The following is a 20,615-nucleotide window of genomic DNA, read 5'->3' as shown; positions in this document are numbered from 1 at the left end:
TGAAGTGTGAGAGACATTTCCAATGGAACAGGGCACTCTGAGGTGAAAAGGGCATCTGCACATCCGAAGCCTCCTACTATGAATTGAAAGCCTCAGTAAGCACCTATTAGCTCTACCAAAAATAGGTCAACAGCTCAAATCATAATCTTGAAGATTATATTGCTGTCAAATGATGTCATAATTTTATGGCAGAAAATAACAAAATCAATGATGACACTGAAGGCACAGTTTTAAAAATCCTGCTTGTGGTTGTGGCCACTAGCCACTTGGTGAGCCTATGCTGCTTTTCAAATGGCCATATTATGCTCATTGAATATAGCCATGTCCAAAATAATTTGATTGAAAACATAGCTTTCTGTTCGACTGACCACCAACCATGTTCTTGTGTTACTATTAATTATCTGTAAGCTGTGATTTAAAGCAGCCGGCAACATGAAAACTCACAGCACACAAAGGAAAGGAGCGGAGATCAAGCTGTCAGAGAGAGGGAACAACAAAAGCACTGGATGGCCGCTGAACATTACTGACAGCACCATTTGGCTGACCAGTGGCACCAGAAAGAACAACACATGATGGGCAGACAAAAGGCTATAAGTGGGATACCAGGTTGCAGGCAACAGCTGTAAATGGCTTCATTGGGCGGGGAAGGAGGAGGGTGACCATCATGTTGTGATATACTGACCCTGGCATGCAGGACAGCACATCAAGTTAATGATAGTCTAGAGACAATTGATCCAGCAGATGAAGTGACACACTTGCAGAGGGAAATTGAACAAGCTCAAGTTGAACACAACAGTAGTTTTGGGTAGGCTTCTGTCATAACATGCTATATGCTTAACAGAGTGTTCTTTGCATGATCTAGGTCTAATCCCATATGTGCTTATTATATAAACGTATCCCAGCAGGCCTAGCAGCATATAGAGGCTTTGGAAAGGATTTCATGTATGGGAGCCAACCTGTACAGCAGCAGCCTGGAGTTACTGTATGTTTGCAAGCCAATTACATTTCAAATTAAAAAACAATAACCTTGGAATTGTTTATTTAATATAGTGTCAGTGCACTGACGCTATTAAATAAACAATCACAATTTAGGGCTTAGGAGTCAATGAATTTTTCTGCTCTTGATTGTCACTATTGTCTGCTGCCAGTGTTTCCCTGTGCAGGGACCACCAAGGGGTTCCTGAAGGCAAAATGAAAAAGCAGTAGTTTGTGGTTTCTCAAACTTTTTCACATCAAGGATTCCTAAACTGACACAAATTAGACCATGCATTCATGGACCCCCCATTTGATATGATTTTGTCCCAGGGTCCCCCATATGAGTTTTGCTTTTAGAGGTTTTATTTTAGAAAGTGTATAAAACCCATGACCAAAATAGTCTTACATTCTTCGATTGTGCTAGTTATAGATGGAATTATAGTGAAAATAAATTACACCTTTTTTTTCTCTCCTGGGGACCCCCTGGAACCCCCCCAAGGACCCCTGGGGGTCCCCGGACTCCACTTTGAGAACCACTGGTTTAAATTTAACTTTTATTTCCGCTCCATTGAGTTGAGGTTCGCTTGGGAAAGAGACTTTTCCATGGTCTGTAATGTGTTTTTGGGGTGAAGTTTGGGAAGCTCTGGTCTGGTCTACGCCTATCCGTCTGTCCTCACCCTCTCTCCCAGGCTCGTTTGCCCTCCTCTCCCCTCCCCCTGCCCCGTCTGTCTCTAGTCATGATGGCGGAACTGTAGATTTCGGGACGAGCAGGAGTCCACCGCCCGTCCTCGTTTCGTACTTGTATATACTTATTTATTTATACGGCCAACTTTCTCTCTCCTCCCCGAAATGACCCGCTGGATCCCAACTAAAAAGGAGAAATACGGCGTCGGTAAGTTTGCTCCAGTGTTTTGCTATTTGAACGCTCAGCGGCTGTTCACTTCTCTGCTCTCTGCAACTTTACAAACTCCAAGCTCCCCAGGGGAAAAGGGGGCTGTGTCTGTCTGTCTGTCTGTCTGTCTGTCTGCAGTGCTGGCCTCAAGTTGGGAGGGAAATTGTTTTTACGACTTTCTTGTTGAAACACAGGGGATAAACAAGGACCCTGAAACAGATCCGCATTATAGAGCCTCTTCTGGTACGACTGTAAGACTTTTGCACCTAGTCTACTGTAACGTGTAATCAGGTGGGAGTCCAGCAGCCAACATAACAGATAGCTAGATTCTCTCATTGACTTAAGCTTCGGATGGAGTTGAATAGGGTAACAGTGAAATTAAATGAAGCCTCATTTTTGCTGGAGGGTCCCTGGAAGCCCCAAAGACCCCTGGGGGTCCCAGCTCGGCAACCACTGCTGTGCCCCCCATGCTGTTAATACAGTAACGAATATGTGAGACTAATGTCAATGCAATGGCTGTGATTAGACAGGGGTGTTTTTTCCCTTTGGTGTTGGTAATGCACTATGGCTACTATTAAACTGCTCTTATGTTGTCCTTAGAACTGTACAATGGAAAATATTGGTTTTATTATGGCTGAAAGGGCTTGTAATGAGGTATGGCCTAGTCACCTGTGTGTGTGTGTGTGTGTGTGTGTGTGTGTGTGTGTGTGTGTGTGTGTGTGTGTGTGTGTGTGTGTGTGCTCGTGCGTGCGTGTGTGTGCGCCTGCGCCCTGCGCGTGTGTCCTATCAAGTGGGCCTTGCGCCCTCAAGGTAAATAGGTACAACAGTAAGGAATCCCTTTCCGGCGTACTGTAGTATATTGTGAGCAGTCGTCAGTGCAGGTTGGGTGTTGCCACACTCACTACTGACTCAACACTGAGAAGCTGAGATCACTTTTATTGCTTTCAGGCAAACATGCTTGCTGGTGTTCAGCAGATGCAGTTCACAATACAAAACCCCCCTGGATCTACAGTATGGATGCAGGAGATATATGCCTAGCATTCAGCCAATCCTCTGACTGCTGGAATAGGCGTGTTAGCAGAGCCCCTATAGTCTCAAAATGTCTTGGCTATCATCGAACCTGGATCGTCACCGCTGACGTTACGCCCAGCTTTTGGATGTCTGCTCAGTTGCTGTTATGAAAACATACATTCCCTCCTCGGTTAGGCTATGTATGACCTTCTTTTAGCAGATGCTGGGGACTTTTCTGTCTTGCTGTGGCGTTCAAAACTGTTGCTCTGTTTGATTCTGTAATGTAGAATATGCCATTCACCTCAGGCACTCAGGTGTCACTAACAATGCACTCAATCCTGAACACCATCAGACCCTGTACCAGACAGTCCTTGTGTTTTTAATCCGATTAATAAAGCCAGGCTCTGCTCACATGGAGACAACTCAATTTTGGATGACAGCGGATCCAAAGGTTTCTGATCATATCAATTATAGCATACTAGTTAACGGGGGGATAGACAGCAATGAGAAACGTGAGTATTCACAAAGCAAAATGAGCAGAGAAAATGTAAAACCCGTATGGGTGTCGTTGTGGTGAAAGTGACAGAGGAAATGGAGTGACTAGTGATAACTAACCACAGTCGACAGCACCAGGTACCACTCAAATGCTAATAAAATATGCAAGAGGATGGTAGATTTGCTTCACTCACCAGCCACAAAATCCAATGGTTATCTATTGAGTGGCTGGAGAAGTGAACATTCACTAGCTATAGCCAGTGGTTAGTTTGCTTTATTGCGCCTCTGTTTTATTCATATCCATAATGGCATTCCATTGCTTTATAAGGGGTTATATAATGGTATAATAAGGTTTAAACACAGTGTCAAATGAATTTACAGCTACAATACTTACATTGCGTCGGCACAACGGTCAGGCACCAGTGATACGTATTTATTTTGACCCCACCTTTATTGAGCACATTGATCGAAACGCTTTTCCAGGAAGTCACTTCCAGTTATCACAGTTACTAATAGAGAGGACCAATAAAGTTATATATATTAGAGCCTGACCGATACTGGATTTTTGAGGCCGATGCCGATACCGATATTAGGGAGTAAAGAAATTCCGATATCGATATATCGGCCGATATTCTTATATTATATATACACACTATATTACACAATGTTTTTGCAATGATCCCTCAAATATCAAACACTTGACAAAGATATGACTTGACATGACTTGAGATATGTAATGTAGGCAGGATATTTTACAGCTTATCAATCAACTTTATTGTCCAAAATGACATCAATGCAATGAAACAGTAAACTTAACTGGGGATTTAATTATTATAAATAACTAGAAATACAAAAACACAAATAGAACAAATATAAAATATAACTTGAATTAAGAAAAAAGATCAAATATACACAACATGTTGTCTATGACTTAAAAAATACAAAATGAAAAAAGATCGGCATATCGGCCAACATATCGGCCGATACCGATATATCGGATATCGGCCGATAATATCGGTGGACCGATATATCGGTCGGGCTCTAATATATATATGTATATATATATATATATAAATATATAAATGAATATATATATATATATATATATATATATATACATAGCTGAAATAAAAAATAAAAAATATATATATATTCCAGCTACAGTATATATATATATATATATATATATATATATATATATATATATTATTGTTACATTAAAAAATTTTGGGGGGCACTTAAAAAATAGTAAGTGCATTGCTAAAGCAGTGTGACCAACAGCGCTGTTTGTGTGATTGTGTTCTTCATCTGTTTCTGGCAACCAGCTTGCAGGTGCTGAGTGTGTGTCAGAGATGGAAATGGAAATTAATTGAATTGAATGAAAAGAAAATGATCAAAATCTTGGGGGCAGTTTTTGCCCCTGGATCATGATTTTTAGGGACACTCAGATTTCTTGGGGATGTTTTTGCCCTTGTCCCTGGCTAAATTCCTACACTGGATATTGTGTGTTTGAATGCATATTGTATGATATCATGGGGCTTTGCTCTGGAATTTGCCCTTCTAAACATTCCTTGAGATAAGCCTTGAAAAGTGGCTTGTTTTTGATCGAATGGTATTAAACATCAGTATGGAATGGATGGAAGTGCCATGAAGCTCTTATGCACATAATCAGGTGTCGTGCACGGCTTGGCGCTCAACTGAGCATGTGCGAAGTGTGCGAGGCACGTTAGAAATGAGCGTGCAAACTTCGAAGCACACAATATTTCTAGTCTCATTTTGTGCCTTCAAATAATGAAAACATTCTGAAACTGTTCACACTCCCAGCCTCCATAGATCACAATCATTATGTTCCTGTCATCTTCCAATGTCAAACCTGATTGCAGCCAGTAATTTAGAGATAAGTGTTGACCTTGTTCTCTGTTTTGATGAAGTGGGCAAATGGTTGGTCAGTCGTGCTTTTGAAAGCTGAGACACAATAAAAAAAATGCTTTAATCATTTTACATCACGTTTTTATGTATACGCAGAGAAAATGTTTGGTCATAGAAATTTGGTTTAAAATCATGGAAATTCATTGGTCAAAATGTGTATGAACCCTGCTTTTTACAGTATTAGCTTTGAATTTGGACATTTTTATGATTTATATTGACTAGAAACATATTTATATTGATATATATATATATTTATAATTTATATTGACTGACATCATCAGTGACATTATTACTGACCAAAATCATCACAAATCTCACAATGTGGGCAGGGCAGCATTCTGCGGTGGCATGGCAACCCACAATTGCTGAACTGAGCATACCCTATTATACAGTAAACAGTGCCCTATTATGATTGTGATTGATCACTGGTGACATCATCATTGATGACTTCACTGATGACATCACTCACTGATGACATCACAATTGCTGCTGCTCGAGTGACATCACTGATGACATCACTCACTGATGACATCACAATTCTCGAGTGACATCATGGGTGACAGCTGGGCCGCTACGCGGCCTCACCTGCTCACATCACTGATCATCATCACTGATGACATCATCACTGAACTTAGCCTCAGCCAGATGACATCATCACTGATGTCATCACATCATTAGGTAATTAGGGCAATCACCTAATTAAAAAATCCAGCTCCGTCAGGTCACACGCACGGGTGCTCTTTACACCCCCTGAAAGTTTCAGCCCGATCGCATGTAAAACGGCATAGCTGTGGCTGGCCAAAATTCTGCTCACACGCACACACACACACACACACACACACACACACACACACACACACACGCACGCACGCACGCACGTACACATGTTTTTCTCATTCTTATTATAGGATATAGGTGAACATCAGTGACTTGACAGACACTGATGATGTCATAGATATTGTGACATCATCAGTGATGTCATCAATCCATTCGTGCAGAGGCTATAAGTAGGACCAGAGAGCACTGGAAGAGGGATGCATGTAGCAGAATTAGCGGCAGAAAACTACTCTATTTTGGAACCATCTGAGGCCGAAAGGGGGGTGAAAGACCAGCACCAACAGTGTGCGAGAGAGAACTAGGGTGGCATTTGTTTTTAGTGAAGAGCTTCCACAATGATTGGAGGACTGTTCATCTACAACCACAAGGGGCAGGTCCTCATCTCTCGAGTCTACCGCGATGACATAGGGCGTAATGCGGTGGACGCGTTCCGTGTCAACGTGATCCACGCCCGGCATCAGGTTCGATCCCCGGTGACCAACATTGCCCACACCAGCTTCTTCCATGTCTTGCGCTCCAACATCTGGCTGGCGGCCGCCACCAAGCAGAATGTCAACGCCGCCATGGTGTTCGAGTTCCTCTACAAGATGTGCAACGTCATGACAGCCTACTTCGACAAGATCAGCGAGCAGAACATCTTGAACAACTTTGTGCTCATCTATGAACTGCTGGACGAGATGCTGGACTTTGGCTATCCCCAGAACTCTGAGACCGGAGCGCTGAAGACCTTCATCACCCAGAAGCGTATCAAGGGACAGCTCCAGACAAAAGTGGAGCAGTCTCAGATCACCAGCCAGGTGACGGGGCAGATCGGCTGGCGTCGCCAGGGCATCAAATATCACAACAACGAGCTCTTCCTGGACGTGGTGGAGAGCGTCAACCTGCTCATGTCCGCGCAAGGCCAGGTCCTGAGTGCCGATGTGTCAGGCCAGGTGGTGATGAAGTGCTACCTGAGTGGAATGCCTGAGTGTAAATTCGGCATGAACGACAAAATCATCATGGACAGGCATTTCAGAGGAGGAGCAACCACCGACGCCAGGAAGAGTGCGAAGAACTCCATAGTCATCGACGACTGCACGTTCCACCAGTGTGTGCGTCTCAGTAAGTTTGACTCGGAGCGCTGCATCAGCTTCATCCCCCCCGATGGGGAGTATGAGCTCATGAGGTATCGCACCACTAAGGATATCATCCTGCCATTCCGAGTTATTCCCCTGGTCAAGGAGGTGGGCCACACCAAGCTGGAGGTCAAGGTGGTCCTCAAGTCCAACTTCAAACCCTCACTGATGGCCCGGAATATTAAGGTGTGCATCCCCACGCCCCTCAACACCTGCGGTGTGCATGTGATCTGCATGAAGGGAAAGAGCAAGTACAAGGCCGTTGAGAACGCCATCGTCTGGAAGATCAATCACATGGCTGGGCTGAAGGAGTCTCAGATCAGTGCTGAGGTTGAGCTGCTGCCGACCAGCAATAACAAGAAGTGGGCCAGACCCCCCATCTCTATGTACTTTGAGGTTCCATTCGCTCCCTCTGGTCTGAAGGTGCGCTACTTGAGGGTGTTTGAGTCCAAGCTGAACTACAGTGACCACAACGTCACCAAATGGGTACAGTACATCGGCCACTCCGGTACCTATGAAACTCGCTGTTAAAGTTTACCCCCCCACCCCAAAGTTTATCCCTCCCCCCCCCCAAAGTTTATCCCTCCATGCAGTGAGCTGAACACTCCACCCACAAAAAGGTGGTACTAATCATTAGTAGGAGCGTCCCAGCGTCCCAAGTGATCAGCACCCACAGCGTCCCAAGTGGGAATGGAACCCAGAACCTACTACCTCCTTGTTGGGAGGCGACAGCACGTTACAGAACATTAAATGTGTTGGGAGAGAAAGGGAGAGATGCTCCCTTTTTTTTCTTAGGCCTCTCCCCTCCTTGTCTCTCCTCCCTCGATCCTTATAGCCCCCCTCCTCCTCCTCACCCACCCCTAACTAGGTTTTGGATAATTTAATTTACATCGTTAAGGAAAGAAAATATGCTATAAAGCGCAGATATATGCAAAGCTGTTTACCCATTGTATCGTATATCTCGTGAACTGGTGTCAGAAGAAAGAATGAGAAATGTGATGCAAGGGAACCTGGGGGGAGAGGACTGGGGGCATCTATTCTTTAGTGTTATTGTTCCACTAACTACTCTCCAATGACTTTAGAAGGAACATCGTCCTACATGATGTCTTACAATTATCCCTGTTTAAGACGATGTGTTCTCAGCATTTCTCACATCCCGGCTTGTCCTTCCTCCGCGGGGCAGGCCATCAGCGGTGGGCAGCTTTCCTCACAGCGCCCGGGGGACCAACCTCCTCTCAGCCGTCAATGGTCAGGCGACGATCTGCATGTTTTTCACGGGGGTTCTTAAATGGAGGAAACCCCAGGGGAGCACGGGGAGAACATGCAAACTCCACACAGAAAGGATAGGAGATAGCCCACCTGGGCAAGTAGCCACTTAAGACATGTAGGGACACACCCTCAGCACCGACAAGTGTCCCAAGTGGGAATCGAACCCAGAACCCTACCTCCTTGTTGTGAGGCGACAGCGCTGCCACTGCGCCACGGTGCCTACACCGTGGCGACATCTATAGCTGTTGTCAGTAACCTTTCTGGTTTAAGGGAAAACCTGATATTTCTTGTACTAATATAATAGGGCAGTGTTTCGACATGGCGGCGACCCACAATCCATCAACTGAGCATGCTCAGAATGCCCGCCCTATTTTTAGTAGTATAATCCGCGGCGGCGGCGTCGCACAATCCTTCAACTGCCACCCTATTATAGTTGTAAACGCTGCCATCGTCGAGTGGTGGCCACTGCTGACTGATGACCATAAATCACTGATGATGTCATACCCACTGATGAAGCCATGCCCCACAGTCGTCAAGTGGTGTCCAGAGTCATAATCGAGTGGTGGCCAGTGCAGTGGTCACTGATGATGTCATACCCACGCTAGTCTCGCTAGCCAGCCTCTCTTCCTTTCTGTCAGAGAGTCTGGCGTCGCGGAAACAGGCACGGGGATCAGCCCGCCCCTGCTCTAAAGCTGCTCTCCCATTCGAGCGGCTGTTTCGGTGGCAGCAGGATATCCGCTCCCCCGCTTGCAAGCTCTGTCACGCTCTGTCATTGGCTCCGACCATATGTCAATCAGAGCGGCTTCCGCTCCCATGGCATGTGTGTCGCTGTAATGCTCCCGGCCGCCGAACAACGCTAACTAGCTAGCGTAGAAAGCTAACGGCAGAAATCTATGGGCTAACTCGTTGCTACATGCTGAAAATGGCAAGTTTTGAAGAAGATATGGATTGTGCAATAAAGAAGGCCTGCTCGGCACTTTCGGTGGATGGTTGTAAAGATATCCAGAGAATATGTTTAGAACATTTGCTGTCTAACAGTCTAACAGTCTGTCTTTATGCCTGTGCGCTCTCCTCCCGTCTAAATGTTCCGCCGACACAAGTTCCACCCCGAAACTATTTTCCAAGGGCACTAACCTTAAGCACCGCCCAAGACGAGGCTGATTGGTTAACCCAAACAGAGCATTTTTTTCGCAATCCCACAATGGAAACCTGCGACGCCAGACTCTCTGACAGAAAGGAAGAGAGGCTGGCTAGCGAGACTATACCCACGCTGACTGTAGTAGGAATAAAAAAAACTAGAAATCGAGTGCGACACCACCACAGACAGAGCCCACTTAGCCATCCTCTTCTCCCTACTTACAGTATACTCCCACCACTTATATCGCCTCAGCCAGGAAGGATTTATTGCATCACTGATGACATCACAGTTGAGCAATTGCAAATGCATTCAACACACACACACACACACACACACACACAACTGCCCGCCACAAATCATGACAGACACTAAAACTATTTTTATACGAAAATAAATGCGTCCGTTTCAAACGGTGTAATCGTCACTGCCCACATACTTCCATGCGTCTTTCACGTTGGCATCATGTTAAGCAATACATCCACCAGTGGGCAGTAGAGTCAAATGTATGAGTGTGTGTGTGTGTGGTTCTGCTGCGTTTCATGCGTATCTGTAAGCTTTCAGAGGACGCACAGAAATACGCATGAAATGTCTCCATCTTTAACATAGAAAAAAGAAACACGCACCCGACACAAACGAGAGTTATGTCACTCAAAGTTCAAATTAAATTTATTGAGCGCGAAACAAACCAGAAATGAGTGTGCAAGAATTGTAGTTTTGTTTAAATCCTAAATCTGTGGTTGCAGCATGGCACCCTGCAATGAGACACTTCTGGCATTGTTCATCCAATGAATGATTAAATTAAAGATTATTTTTAAGCGGAGCAGCCGCTGACTTTGTGTGTCAGTCCTTCCGTGATGGCACGGACTGAACGTCCGTCCGTTATGTCCGAACCGTCTGTTATGTCTGAGCTGTGGGCCCCATCCCCAAGCGTCATCGGTGGCCAGAGCGATGACATAATTGTCATCATTGTTGTGTTGGTTCCTGGCCAGTGGTGACTGATGATGTCATATTAGTAAACAAACACAATCCATCAAGTGAGCATGCAAATGCCCCCGACTGATGATGTCATACCCACTGATGATGTCTCACTGATGATGTCATAGACATTGTGACATCATCATCATCAGTAATGTCATCGGTGATGTCACAGCAATTGTGATATCATCAGTGATTTATGACAGACCCTGCTGATAGGCTGATGATGTCTGCACCACTTCTCACCTGGGTGTGATTTTTTTCATACTCATAACTGAGAATCAGGCTTGAATGTTGTATGTTCTATTCAAGTTCATGTTGGTTGCTGCTAGACTCTAATCTACATCGAGACTGGAGTCTGTTTTGTGTCTTTGTCAGAATTTGCAGTAGTTGTTTTTTTGTGTTTTGTGTTTTCATCACCCAGTTTTCATATACTTTTCTCATTAAGTTGTTGTTATGTTGAGGGGGCTGCCTGTGGCTGCTGAGACCATTCACCCGTGTTCTTTAATTATTGGTTAGCCTAATCCAGTTATAACCCAGTCACAATGAATCAGGCTGACATTTTAGTATGCACATTAACTCCAACCTGCCAAAATGGAGGTTTTACTGCAATCTCACAAGAACAGATTTAAACACGCTATTTCGTTGATGTTGACACGTTAAAGTGGAAAATAGCATGTCAAGCTCCAGACTGTTGCCTTTAGTGTAGCCAGTGTGGCATCACAACATGCTCAGCTGGCATCGAGCGTTTTGGCACATTGCCATGCTGTTACCAGGACACTGTGTGTCAACTTGGTGAATTAGACCATTGTCACTCTCAGCATGACCGGAGGCAGATGTCATTTCTTTTAGTGCGCGTTTTGGACTCGCACATTGTTTCTGGCTGCACAACCAAGTGGAAATCATAAGTCTCTTTGATGAGATCCAACAGTATGTCAATAAGCTCTATTAAATAAATCATTCACATTATTATGTTAGTGTTGTTACCACCTGGCTCAAGGAAATGACAAAAAGAGGGAGTCACATGCCAAAGTTCAAGCAATAATAATTTATTAACTAAAATGAAGGGAAAATAGACACTAAAAACTACATCAAACAAAAAAGAACAGAACAAAAGGTGCCATCGGTGAGGAGGGAGAGAGACTGAATGGTCTGAAGGTCTTCTTAAGCAGAAAGGAGCACACCGGGTCCCCGGTGCACCCAATCAGCCTAACGACCGCAACACCAGCTCCTGCAAGACAGGGCCATGAGAGTGGGAGGTAAAGGCCTGATTTAAGTTTAGTTTATTCATATAGCCCTTCATCACATGCCTTTGCCAAAGCACTTTACAGAGAACAAGGCTACCTAAAAAAAATTGAACAATCATTGCTCAAAATGATGCAATAAATAAAATAAAACAAGGAAGGAAACCAAAGCAGAAGATACAAAATAGCACAATATTGTTCGTTTTTAATTACCGGTAGGTTATATGACATTGACATACCACTACAGTGATGTGAGGTACTTCCAATTTTGACCAAGCAAAAACCAGCATTATGGTAGGTATTATGGTGTTTCTGAACTCCTAGTAGGTTTCTGATCTCTGTTTACTAAAGCTTATGAGGAGGATGGATCTCACAGTAAGGTGTCACTGTCAAGATCCTGTGCAGAGGATCATCCTTGGTGGTAGACAATAGGCCCTATGTTATGTTTTTGGTGCCGTTTGTCAGCAGGATTACGGAAAAATGACTGGAGGGGTGTCACATGGGCCAACGAAGAACCCATTACATTTTGGAGCGGCTCCTGATCCGACTCACGGATTATAATAATATAATATAGTATATATAATATATAATAGTCATAATCCCTGTGGAGACACCTGCCTCTGCAAATGTGTATTTAGAAAAGCCGGGAGAATCTATCAATGAGGTGTAAACCCGTGGAGAGACAGAAGTCACGATCAGCATTTCCTCAAGTTTTGGTATTCAGACAGTAGGTGTGATAAGCTGAGCCAGTTGAAGCGTGCTGTGAAATATGGCCTCCAGGAACAAGCGTTATCGCCATGCAAGTCGGGGCAGATCTCTGCTCATAGCTTCCTCTATCTCGCTATGAGAACGGGTGTCTGCGCGCTATTGCAACTCCCTCAAGTCATGACAAAGACCTTTGCAACATTATTATTTGTGAAGGTTTCTCTTTTGCAACGTCGTTCTGGTTGTGTGTGTGTGTGTGCGTGTGTGTGTGTGTGTGTGTGTGCGTGTGCGTGCGTGCGTGCGCATGTGTGCACGTGCGTGTCTCTGAGACACATTCTTGTGTGATCCCTCCCATACATGTCCTTTGGAAAGTTGAAAAGGAGACAGAGCTGCCAGGAAAGCTCTTAGGTTAACAAGCTGAGTATGAATGTAGGGAAGGGCAGGGAACACTGATGACCCAGTTGGCAACAGGCAGGTCCTTCAGAGTGTAACTATTGACCAGAGGCCTCGATGACGGCTCGGTGATAGCAGAAGGGAGCGGATGTGATGTAAGTTGCGTTAAAGCTCCTGCTCCTTATACTGTGTCGATATTGTGCCAAACCTCAAACTACCTGCTCCGGCACAGTCCATTTGCTCTAATTCTGAACACAGCCTGGGGCCATGAGTTTCAGTCTGGAATTATTATTCAGAAGCTTTTAGAAGTTTGAGTCACACTGTTACGGCCCTGCTGCACAAACACACTACAGGAAGAAGAAGATGAGGAATAAATCAAAGATGAAGATCGTTTTTTTACGCTTGCGAGTCCAGGTTCTGGGTGGGAAAAAAAGGGGCGATGATTTTGGTTTCTTTTCCCCCCCCGAGAGACTGCAAATCTGCATCGTCCAAAACCTTTTAAGAAACACACTTTTGTGCACTGCGCGATTGAAACGAGATTTTTGCCTTGCCCTTTTTCTAAATGTTCCTTGACCTAGACGGAGAACAAAACACGTCAGTCAAAAACAAAGTTTTTGTTGTTAACAGTAACTCTCTATATCAGTATCTCTGCATGGTTGCGTCGGTGATGGATGAGTTGAGTTCCCTGCCCTTCCCTCCACCCCTGATATGTGAAGCGCTTTGAGTGTCTTGAAAGGCACTATATAAATCCAATCCATTATTATTATTATTATTGTGTGTGTTTGTGGTGCCAATAATGAGACAGTCTTGCTTCCTTCCTTTAGCGATCTACAATTATGATCCCCGAGGAGAGCAGGAGCTGTGTGTGCAGGTGGGCGACACGGTGCACATACTGGAGACGTTTGAAGGTGAGCGAGCCTGAGCAACCAACAGGCCCCAACATATCCCTCCCTTATTCCTGCTCCTAGCAAGCAGGCACAAGACCTTCAGGATAGACGTTGAACTAACCAGCAATGAGATCAATATGTTATGCAAAATGTAAATGAGTCTGCGATCTCTAGCAGATAGCCTGTACTGCCACCGCTCCTGTCCTGTCTCCTCCCCTCCTCCTCCCTCACTGTACTTACTGTGTCGATCTTCTATCTCCTCAGGCTGGTATAGGGGCTACACACTACGGGACAAATCACAGAGGGTACGGCCATCGTCAGCACCACATTATCCCATAACCAGATTTATTGTTAGAATATATACTGTTATTAAACCCACTCTTTCCTTAGGGCATTTTCCCAGCTTCCTACATCCACCTGAAGGAGGCCACCGTTGAGGGAATAGGGTGAGATCATGAATCAGTACACATCCTATCAGCTTGATGACAAATGCACTTTGCTGTGGGTTTGCCCCGCCCCCACCGTGTCATTTAGCCAATAACATAACAGCGCACTAGGCCTGCACGATATGAGGAAAATCTGCAATGTGCGATAACATTGTTCAATATAGCGATGACAGTACGACTTGCGATAAATAAACAAATATTAAAGTATGCATATTAGCTATACAGTTCCTATGTCGTTCTGCTTTAATAATGCTAACATAGACCCCAAACATAGCCTATGCCCACTGAATAAAGAAATTAAATACACACTGACTCTAGCTGAAACTACACACAGCGTGTTTGGGCTTTGGCAGAGGGGTGGAGCAGCACGCTGTTGTAAAGGGAAAGTGTATGCTGGATTTACAACACAAGACAAAACGATCAGATGCTGAGGGGGAATGCATGACGCATGTAAATAAAACCGCTTTTGTTATTCACTGCGTTTCAGGCAGTCTTTGCGATGTGTTTATTGCGTATGTTCATATTGCGATGACGATGAAAATACGATTCATTGTGCAGCCCTACAGCGCACTTGTCATTATAGCAAGTTAGGATTCACTGGTGCAGGGGCTCCCAACCTTTTTTGGCTTGTGACCCCACTTTGACCCCACGTGACAAAAATCTAGAGACCCCAGACGTTCAAATTTCAGTACGACATCGCTAATATCATCAGTGACATCGTCTTGTGAGTGATGCAGCGCTTTTCCAACATTGTGTTCTTCCCTCCTTGTGGCTGGCAGCCAGCAGGAAATAATTATCCCAGCAGACTTACCCCTGGTGCAGGAGCTTGGGGCGACTCTGCGAGAATGGGCCCAGATCTGGCACAAGCTCTATGTGGTATGTGTAGATGACCTCTCTCTTATCACTCTCTCTGCTTCCATACTGTGCACTCTGCTCCTCTCTGCTTCCATACTGTGCACTCTGCTCCTCTCTGCTTCCATACTGTGCACTCTGCTCCTCTCTGCTTCCATACTGTGCACTCTGCTCCTCTCTGCTTCCATACTGTGCACTCTGCTCCTCACTTTGACTGTCACTATTACTTGGAGATTATGTGAATGTATTGTTCATAGTGAACGGTGTCTTATCTGTTTGCCCGACAGGCGAACAAGACGACGCTGTTCAGGAGTGTCCAGCAGATGGCCTACAGCCTCATCGAATATCGATCTCAGATAGTGTCCGGAACGCTGCCCAAGGATGACCTTGTGGAGCTGAGAAAGAAAGTCACGGCTAAGATTGATTATGGGAACCGGTATGAATCCCACTGTCTTTCTGTAGCGCAATGAAATTGCATGCTGGCATAAACGCTGCTGTAAAGTTTTATGTGCTTGAGTGAGTCATGGCGCTGAGATGATGCCCTTGTAAACTCATCCGAGGCAATTTGACTCTTCCGTGTGGCTCAGGATTTTGGGGTTGGACCTGGTGGTGCGAGATGAAGCAGGAAACACGCTCGATCCGGACTACACCAGTACGGTCAGTCTGTTCCGGGCCCACGAGACCGCATCCCGCAGCATCGACGACAGGATACAGGAGGAGAAGGCATGATTGTGTTTTTATTGATGCTATCGCTCACTTTGCCTCCTCCGTGCTAGCGGGTCCATTTTGATTAACGTCTGTCTCCGTGGTCTATTGCAGACGCGGCAACAGAACCTGGAGATGAGGCGGCAGTCCCTGTTCAGTACAATCCACACCTACAGTCTCCTTATGAACCTGAAAAACTTTGTATGTAACATCGGAGAAGATGCTGAGCTGCTCATGTCTCTCTACGACCCTGACCAGTCTGAATTCATCAGGTTAGCCCCTCCCTTTTTTTTAAATCTTTGATCTGTGATTAAAATTGAGTTAGATTCAGCACAGATTAATTGTTGGACATGTATAAGTCATTCTGTCATTCAGTTTGTGGGGTCAGACCCAGAAATGTCTAGAAATCCCACTGCGCGTATAAACCCGCAGGATACAGATTGACAGAACCTGCACCTATCTCGTCGCCTCTTATCAGGGATTATCTGCTTGTTTTAAAAGCTTCCCACCCTGCTGAAGTGTCCTTGCTCAAGACGCTGAGTCTCTACCAGCTGCAGGGTGGGAGGCGACCCCTGACCTCCCCGGAGGACAGCAAGCATAAAAGAGAATCGTCCTACAGGGATCAATAAACACATTACATAAATGAATTCTTTTCAAAAATGTTCTTGACACTATGGATTTCCCCGCCAGATACGCCAGCGAGAATACTTTTTTAAGTTTCTAACGTTATATAAGATATGCATTGGATAGACTAACTGTGATTGTTATTTAAATTCATACAGTGAGAACTTCCTGGTGCGCTGGGACAGTATGGGCATGCCTAAAGAAATTGAGAAGCTCAACAACCTGCCTGCACTCTTCACGGTAACTGGATTCCACCTCACCGCCGATAGTGCCTCTGCTGTAGATTTGAATGCAAAGCAGTCGCAATGCTGCAATGAAATGCCCCTGGATAACACCTCGTTTAGAGAGAGGTTTTACTGAGTCGCTCACATTCACGAATGACACATCTTGGATATTTTTAATACATTTATTTTGCCCTCCCGATGCATATCGCTGCTGTTTGCATGGGTGGCGGCTCCTCATCACACTAGCAGGTCGCATGTTTACCACCAGGAAGTGGCGAATCTAATGTGACAACCACATTCGTCAAGACAAAATGCTTGGGGGATTATAGAGTTACATTTACTTCCTCAAATCTCATAAGTCGAGAATGTGTTGACTTACAGCAGCATCCAGGACAATAAACACATCAAGTTTGTAAAGTGATAAGTATGAGGGCTTTATTTCATGTATTTCATCGTATTAGCGACTGCTTCCTGGTACACTGACTGGCCCTACAGTATACACTACCGGGCTCCTCTACAGCGGCAGCCATACAATATGCCATACCGCCTGAAAGGACACAAAGATTGAATGTTGAATGTGTATTTGGTCCATGGCTGCCTCCTATAAATCATCATGTTTGTGTTCAGGACCTGAGCAGCTGTGACTTGATCAGACAGAGGCTCTTCCTGGTGTGTCAAATCATCAGAGTGGGCTCCATGGAGCTCAAAGAGGGAAAGAAACACACCGGAGGACTAAGGAGACCGTTCGGTGTGGCGGGTAAGATGCTCTTCAAATGTCCCCATATTTGCAAAGCTGTTAAAGTCGCATTAAAAAATAAATCGCAAAAACTACACAAAAATATATTATTGCAATTGTAAGAAGAAATGAAAGAAAAGGAGAAGCATGGTGTGCCGGATGAGATCGGAACACCTGCTTCCTGACCTGGAAAATACCCCAACGCTGCCTTGGCAGAGTAGTCAGTGGAAATTGGTTTAGCAACCGTCTTTCTGTTTTTGGCCAGGTGATTAGTGGGGTCTGATGAGAAACGGTTTCCTCTGGTGTCCCAGCAAATGGACTGAAACCAGAGTCCGTAGGAATGCTTAACTCAGAAGTCACATTATTTCGTAGCCAGGAATAAAAATAAAAAAAACGATTTAACAAAAGAACCGGGTGGAATGCACAATTCAGCAGCGTCGCCGACTGCCAGCAGGAGATCAAGGACCCTCAATCTGTCTTACTATCCGCGCTGTCCAATCCACGGTGCTAGGCAACGAGTGCGTCAGTGAGCCCCCGACAAAGAAAACAGTTATAGTGAGAAAAATTAATTTCTGGGATATTGAAACTTGCAGCTTGCTCTTGCTGAAGTCTTGGCAACAACAAGACAATTGCATTGATTGCAACGAGAAAATTGGCTCATCCTTGACACCGGTCTGCCACCGCGCCATGACGCTCCCATTGTTTTTGTCATTGCAGTGATGGACATAACCGATATCGCCCATGGGAAAACAGATGATGAGGACAAACAGCATTTCATTCCTTTTCAGCAGTGAGTCTTTTGATGCTGTCACACACCGCTTATGCTCAACGCTGCCTCGCAAACCCAATGCAATCCAGTACAAATAGTGGAATGGAATTGGAATAGGAGGAATATTTGAGTTACATTTGCTCGCTGTTTTTCATCACATTTTGTTTTAAAAGCACTGATTCTCAACCTCTTTCATAGCAAGGCCCCTAAATTGAGTCCACGTTAGAACCGCAGACCCCTATTTGATGAGATTTTGTCTCTTGAACCCAAATCTGACATTTTAATTGTTAGCTATGATTTTGTCCAGAATAGGGATGTAACGATAACCGGTTTGAATGATAACCGTGATCAAATTCCATATGATAACCGTACCGTTTCACATTTTCAGTATCATTAAAACCGTGGTACCGTGATTACCATGATTGCAGTGCTTTGAAAAACATGGTAAATACTGTCCATCATCAACCAAAGTTGGCAACCGTCTCCCAAATGCAGACGCGCAGCCTTGGAGAAATGATTTCAGTGAGTGTATCAATCCTTGAATCTGAATTTTCAATATAAAACCTGGTGAAATTATTTCTGTGGGTGTTTTAGTACTTTTTGAAACATTTTCAGCACATTTTAACAAATCGTGATAATACTGATAACTGTGATGATTTTGGTCACTATAACCATGATATGAAATTTTCACATCATTCCACCTCTAGTCCAGAATTCCATCTGTATTGTAGAGAGATAACAGATAAGCTATCGTCAAAAATAATCATTGTTCTACATTTCCTAATTGTGTTAGCTTCTTGTAAATTAAATAATGGTGAGGTGTAACACTTCATCAATTTACTGGGGGACCCGTTGGAACCCCCTCAACGACCCCTGGTGGTCCCCAGACCCCAAGTTGAGAGCCACTGTTTTTAAAGGGCATGCCACTCAACTTCCCTGTGTTACATTGTGAAGGACGAGCATGAAACCTTTTGCAATCCTGTGTGTTGGTGCTTCTCAAAAATCGGCGTCGAGGATGTGTCTTCCTGTCAGCCGCACAGTGGCGGGGGATGAGGGTGATCCACTTTGACAGTGCCCCCTAGATGGAAGGAGCCCCAAAATATCCCGATTGAGTGCGTCAACATCAAAACCATATATAACCATACTTTCAGGACTCGTGTGAAACGTCATGTTTGTCAGCAGTTCAAAGTCCATCTTCTTGCCTGTTTGAGTCAGAATCCATCTCTATTAGATGAGCACAGTGGTCAGCGTATTCACACAGAGGTGACAGTCACCTTCAGCTCACCCACACCCTCACCTCTTCCCGAGTTCACTCAGGAGAAGTGACGGACCAAAGCAAATACTTCAGTAGGAGAGAGAATGTTTTGATGAACGTTAGCCGAAGGCTCATCAAATGTTTTTAACGATTCTTTTAAATGCTACAACATGGGTTTTTGAGACTTTTTCTGACCTGCAATGCAGACGTGTTTTGCATCTGCAGGGCTGGACTCCAGTCTAGACTTTGGCACAGTCGCTGCTTACGCCTAGTGCTAACTGTCCCCTAAAGGCTCGAGTCAAAGTTTCCTGGACAATGACAGGCAATTTTCTTTCTGCTCGACAATAAATAGCAAGGATTTACTGTAAGGATCCCATTGACTCTGTGCTGAGTGTTCCCTGCGACAGACTCATTGTAATGAGGACAATCGTTTCAAAGTTTCCAATCTTGTGAATCTCTTGGTACAGTATATACAGTAATTGCCTCAACACTGTTAACTTATGTTCCACTTCCACATTCAGGAATGGGTAAAATGAAAAGTGAGGGTTTTTATGATGGAAATATGGATGAAGAATGATATTTTCTTGTAATAGCATGGCTTAAACCAACCTGTATTGTATAGATTGATGTGCACATATATACAGTAAATCAATCTGGGAACCCAGAGTCTATTTTTATTGGAAAAATAGACTCTGAGACAGCCCTACCTTTTTTCCCAGCTTCCTGTACAGCGCGCCTCTCCTGCCACCGTCACTTCCTTTTCCGCGTCCATTTTCGACTGTTCACTAATAACGTTAAAACTGCATAGAAGACGTCAACTCGTCTCACAACAACAGTGGAAAATGACTGGAAAGTCACGGCGCAAGTTGCTATTTAGACTGTAAACAGTGGAGCACGCACATGGAAAAGGAAGTGACGGTGGCAGGAGAGGCGCGCTGTACAGGAAGCTGGGGAAAAAGGTAGGGCTGTCCCAGAGTCTTTTTTCCACTAAAAATAGACTCTGGGTTCCAAGATTGCATATAAATAGGCTTCTACTTTATGGCACTCACTTCCTATTGCTGTCTGTTTCATTGGCGCTAACCTCAGATTTCCTAGCGTTGCCTCGGCAAACTTACTTGTCCACTCATTTGTTTGTCAGC

At 44.6% G+C, this 20,615-nt stretch overlaps 1 protein-coding gene and 1 pseudogene across 3 annotated transcripts in view; both read left to right on the top strand.

The window, feature by feature from the left end:
- Positions 1 to 1,730: 1,730 nt before the first annotated feature.
- Positions 1,731 to 20,615, top strand: part of dock5 (dedicator of cytokinesis 5) — a 39,625-nt gene continuing 20,740 nt past the window's right edge. For both annotated transcript variants that reach the window (XM_083644553.1, XM_083644554.1), the window contains exons 1-11: positions 1,731 to 1,867; positions 13,803 to 13,886; positions 14,130 to 14,170; positions 14,256 to 14,311; positions 15,091 to 15,187; positions 15,451 to 15,599; positions 15,751 to 15,886; positions 15,983 to 16,140; positions 16,651 to 16,732; positions 17,344 to 17,473; positions 18,170 to 18,242. In XM_083644553.1, coding sequence (XP_083500679.1) covers positions 1,825 to 1,867; positions 13,803 to 13,886; positions 14,130 to 14,170; positions 14,256 to 14,311; positions 15,091 to 15,187; positions 15,451 to 15,599; positions 15,751 to 15,886; positions 15,983 to 16,140; positions 16,651 to 16,732; positions 17,344 to 17,473; positions 18,170 to 18,242 — 1,049 coding nt within the window. In that variant the 5' untranslated portion in view covers positions 1,731 to 1,824. The remainder of the gene's footprint in view (positions 1,868 to 13,802; positions 13,887 to 14,129; positions 14,171 to 14,255; positions 14,312 to 15,090; positions 15,188 to 15,450; positions 15,600 to 15,750; positions 15,887 to 15,982; positions 16,141 to 16,650; positions 16,733 to 17,343; positions 17,474 to 18,169; positions 18,243 to 20,615) is intronic.
- Positions 6,475 to 7,785, top strand: LOC310783645 (AP-2 complex subunit mu-A pseudogene; annotated as a pseudogene). Its single transcript has one exon. The product of its transcript is annotated as an AP-2 complex subunit mu-A pseudogene (transcript).

This window comes from Poromitra crassiceps (genome assembly GCF_964638095.1).
Source record: "Poromitra crassiceps genome assembly, chromosome: 10".
NCBI lineage: Eukaryota > Metazoa > Chordata > Actinopteri > Beryciformes > Melamphaidae > Poromitra > Poromitra crassiceps.
This window is presented reverse-complemented; position numbering and strand designations above follow the sequence as displayed.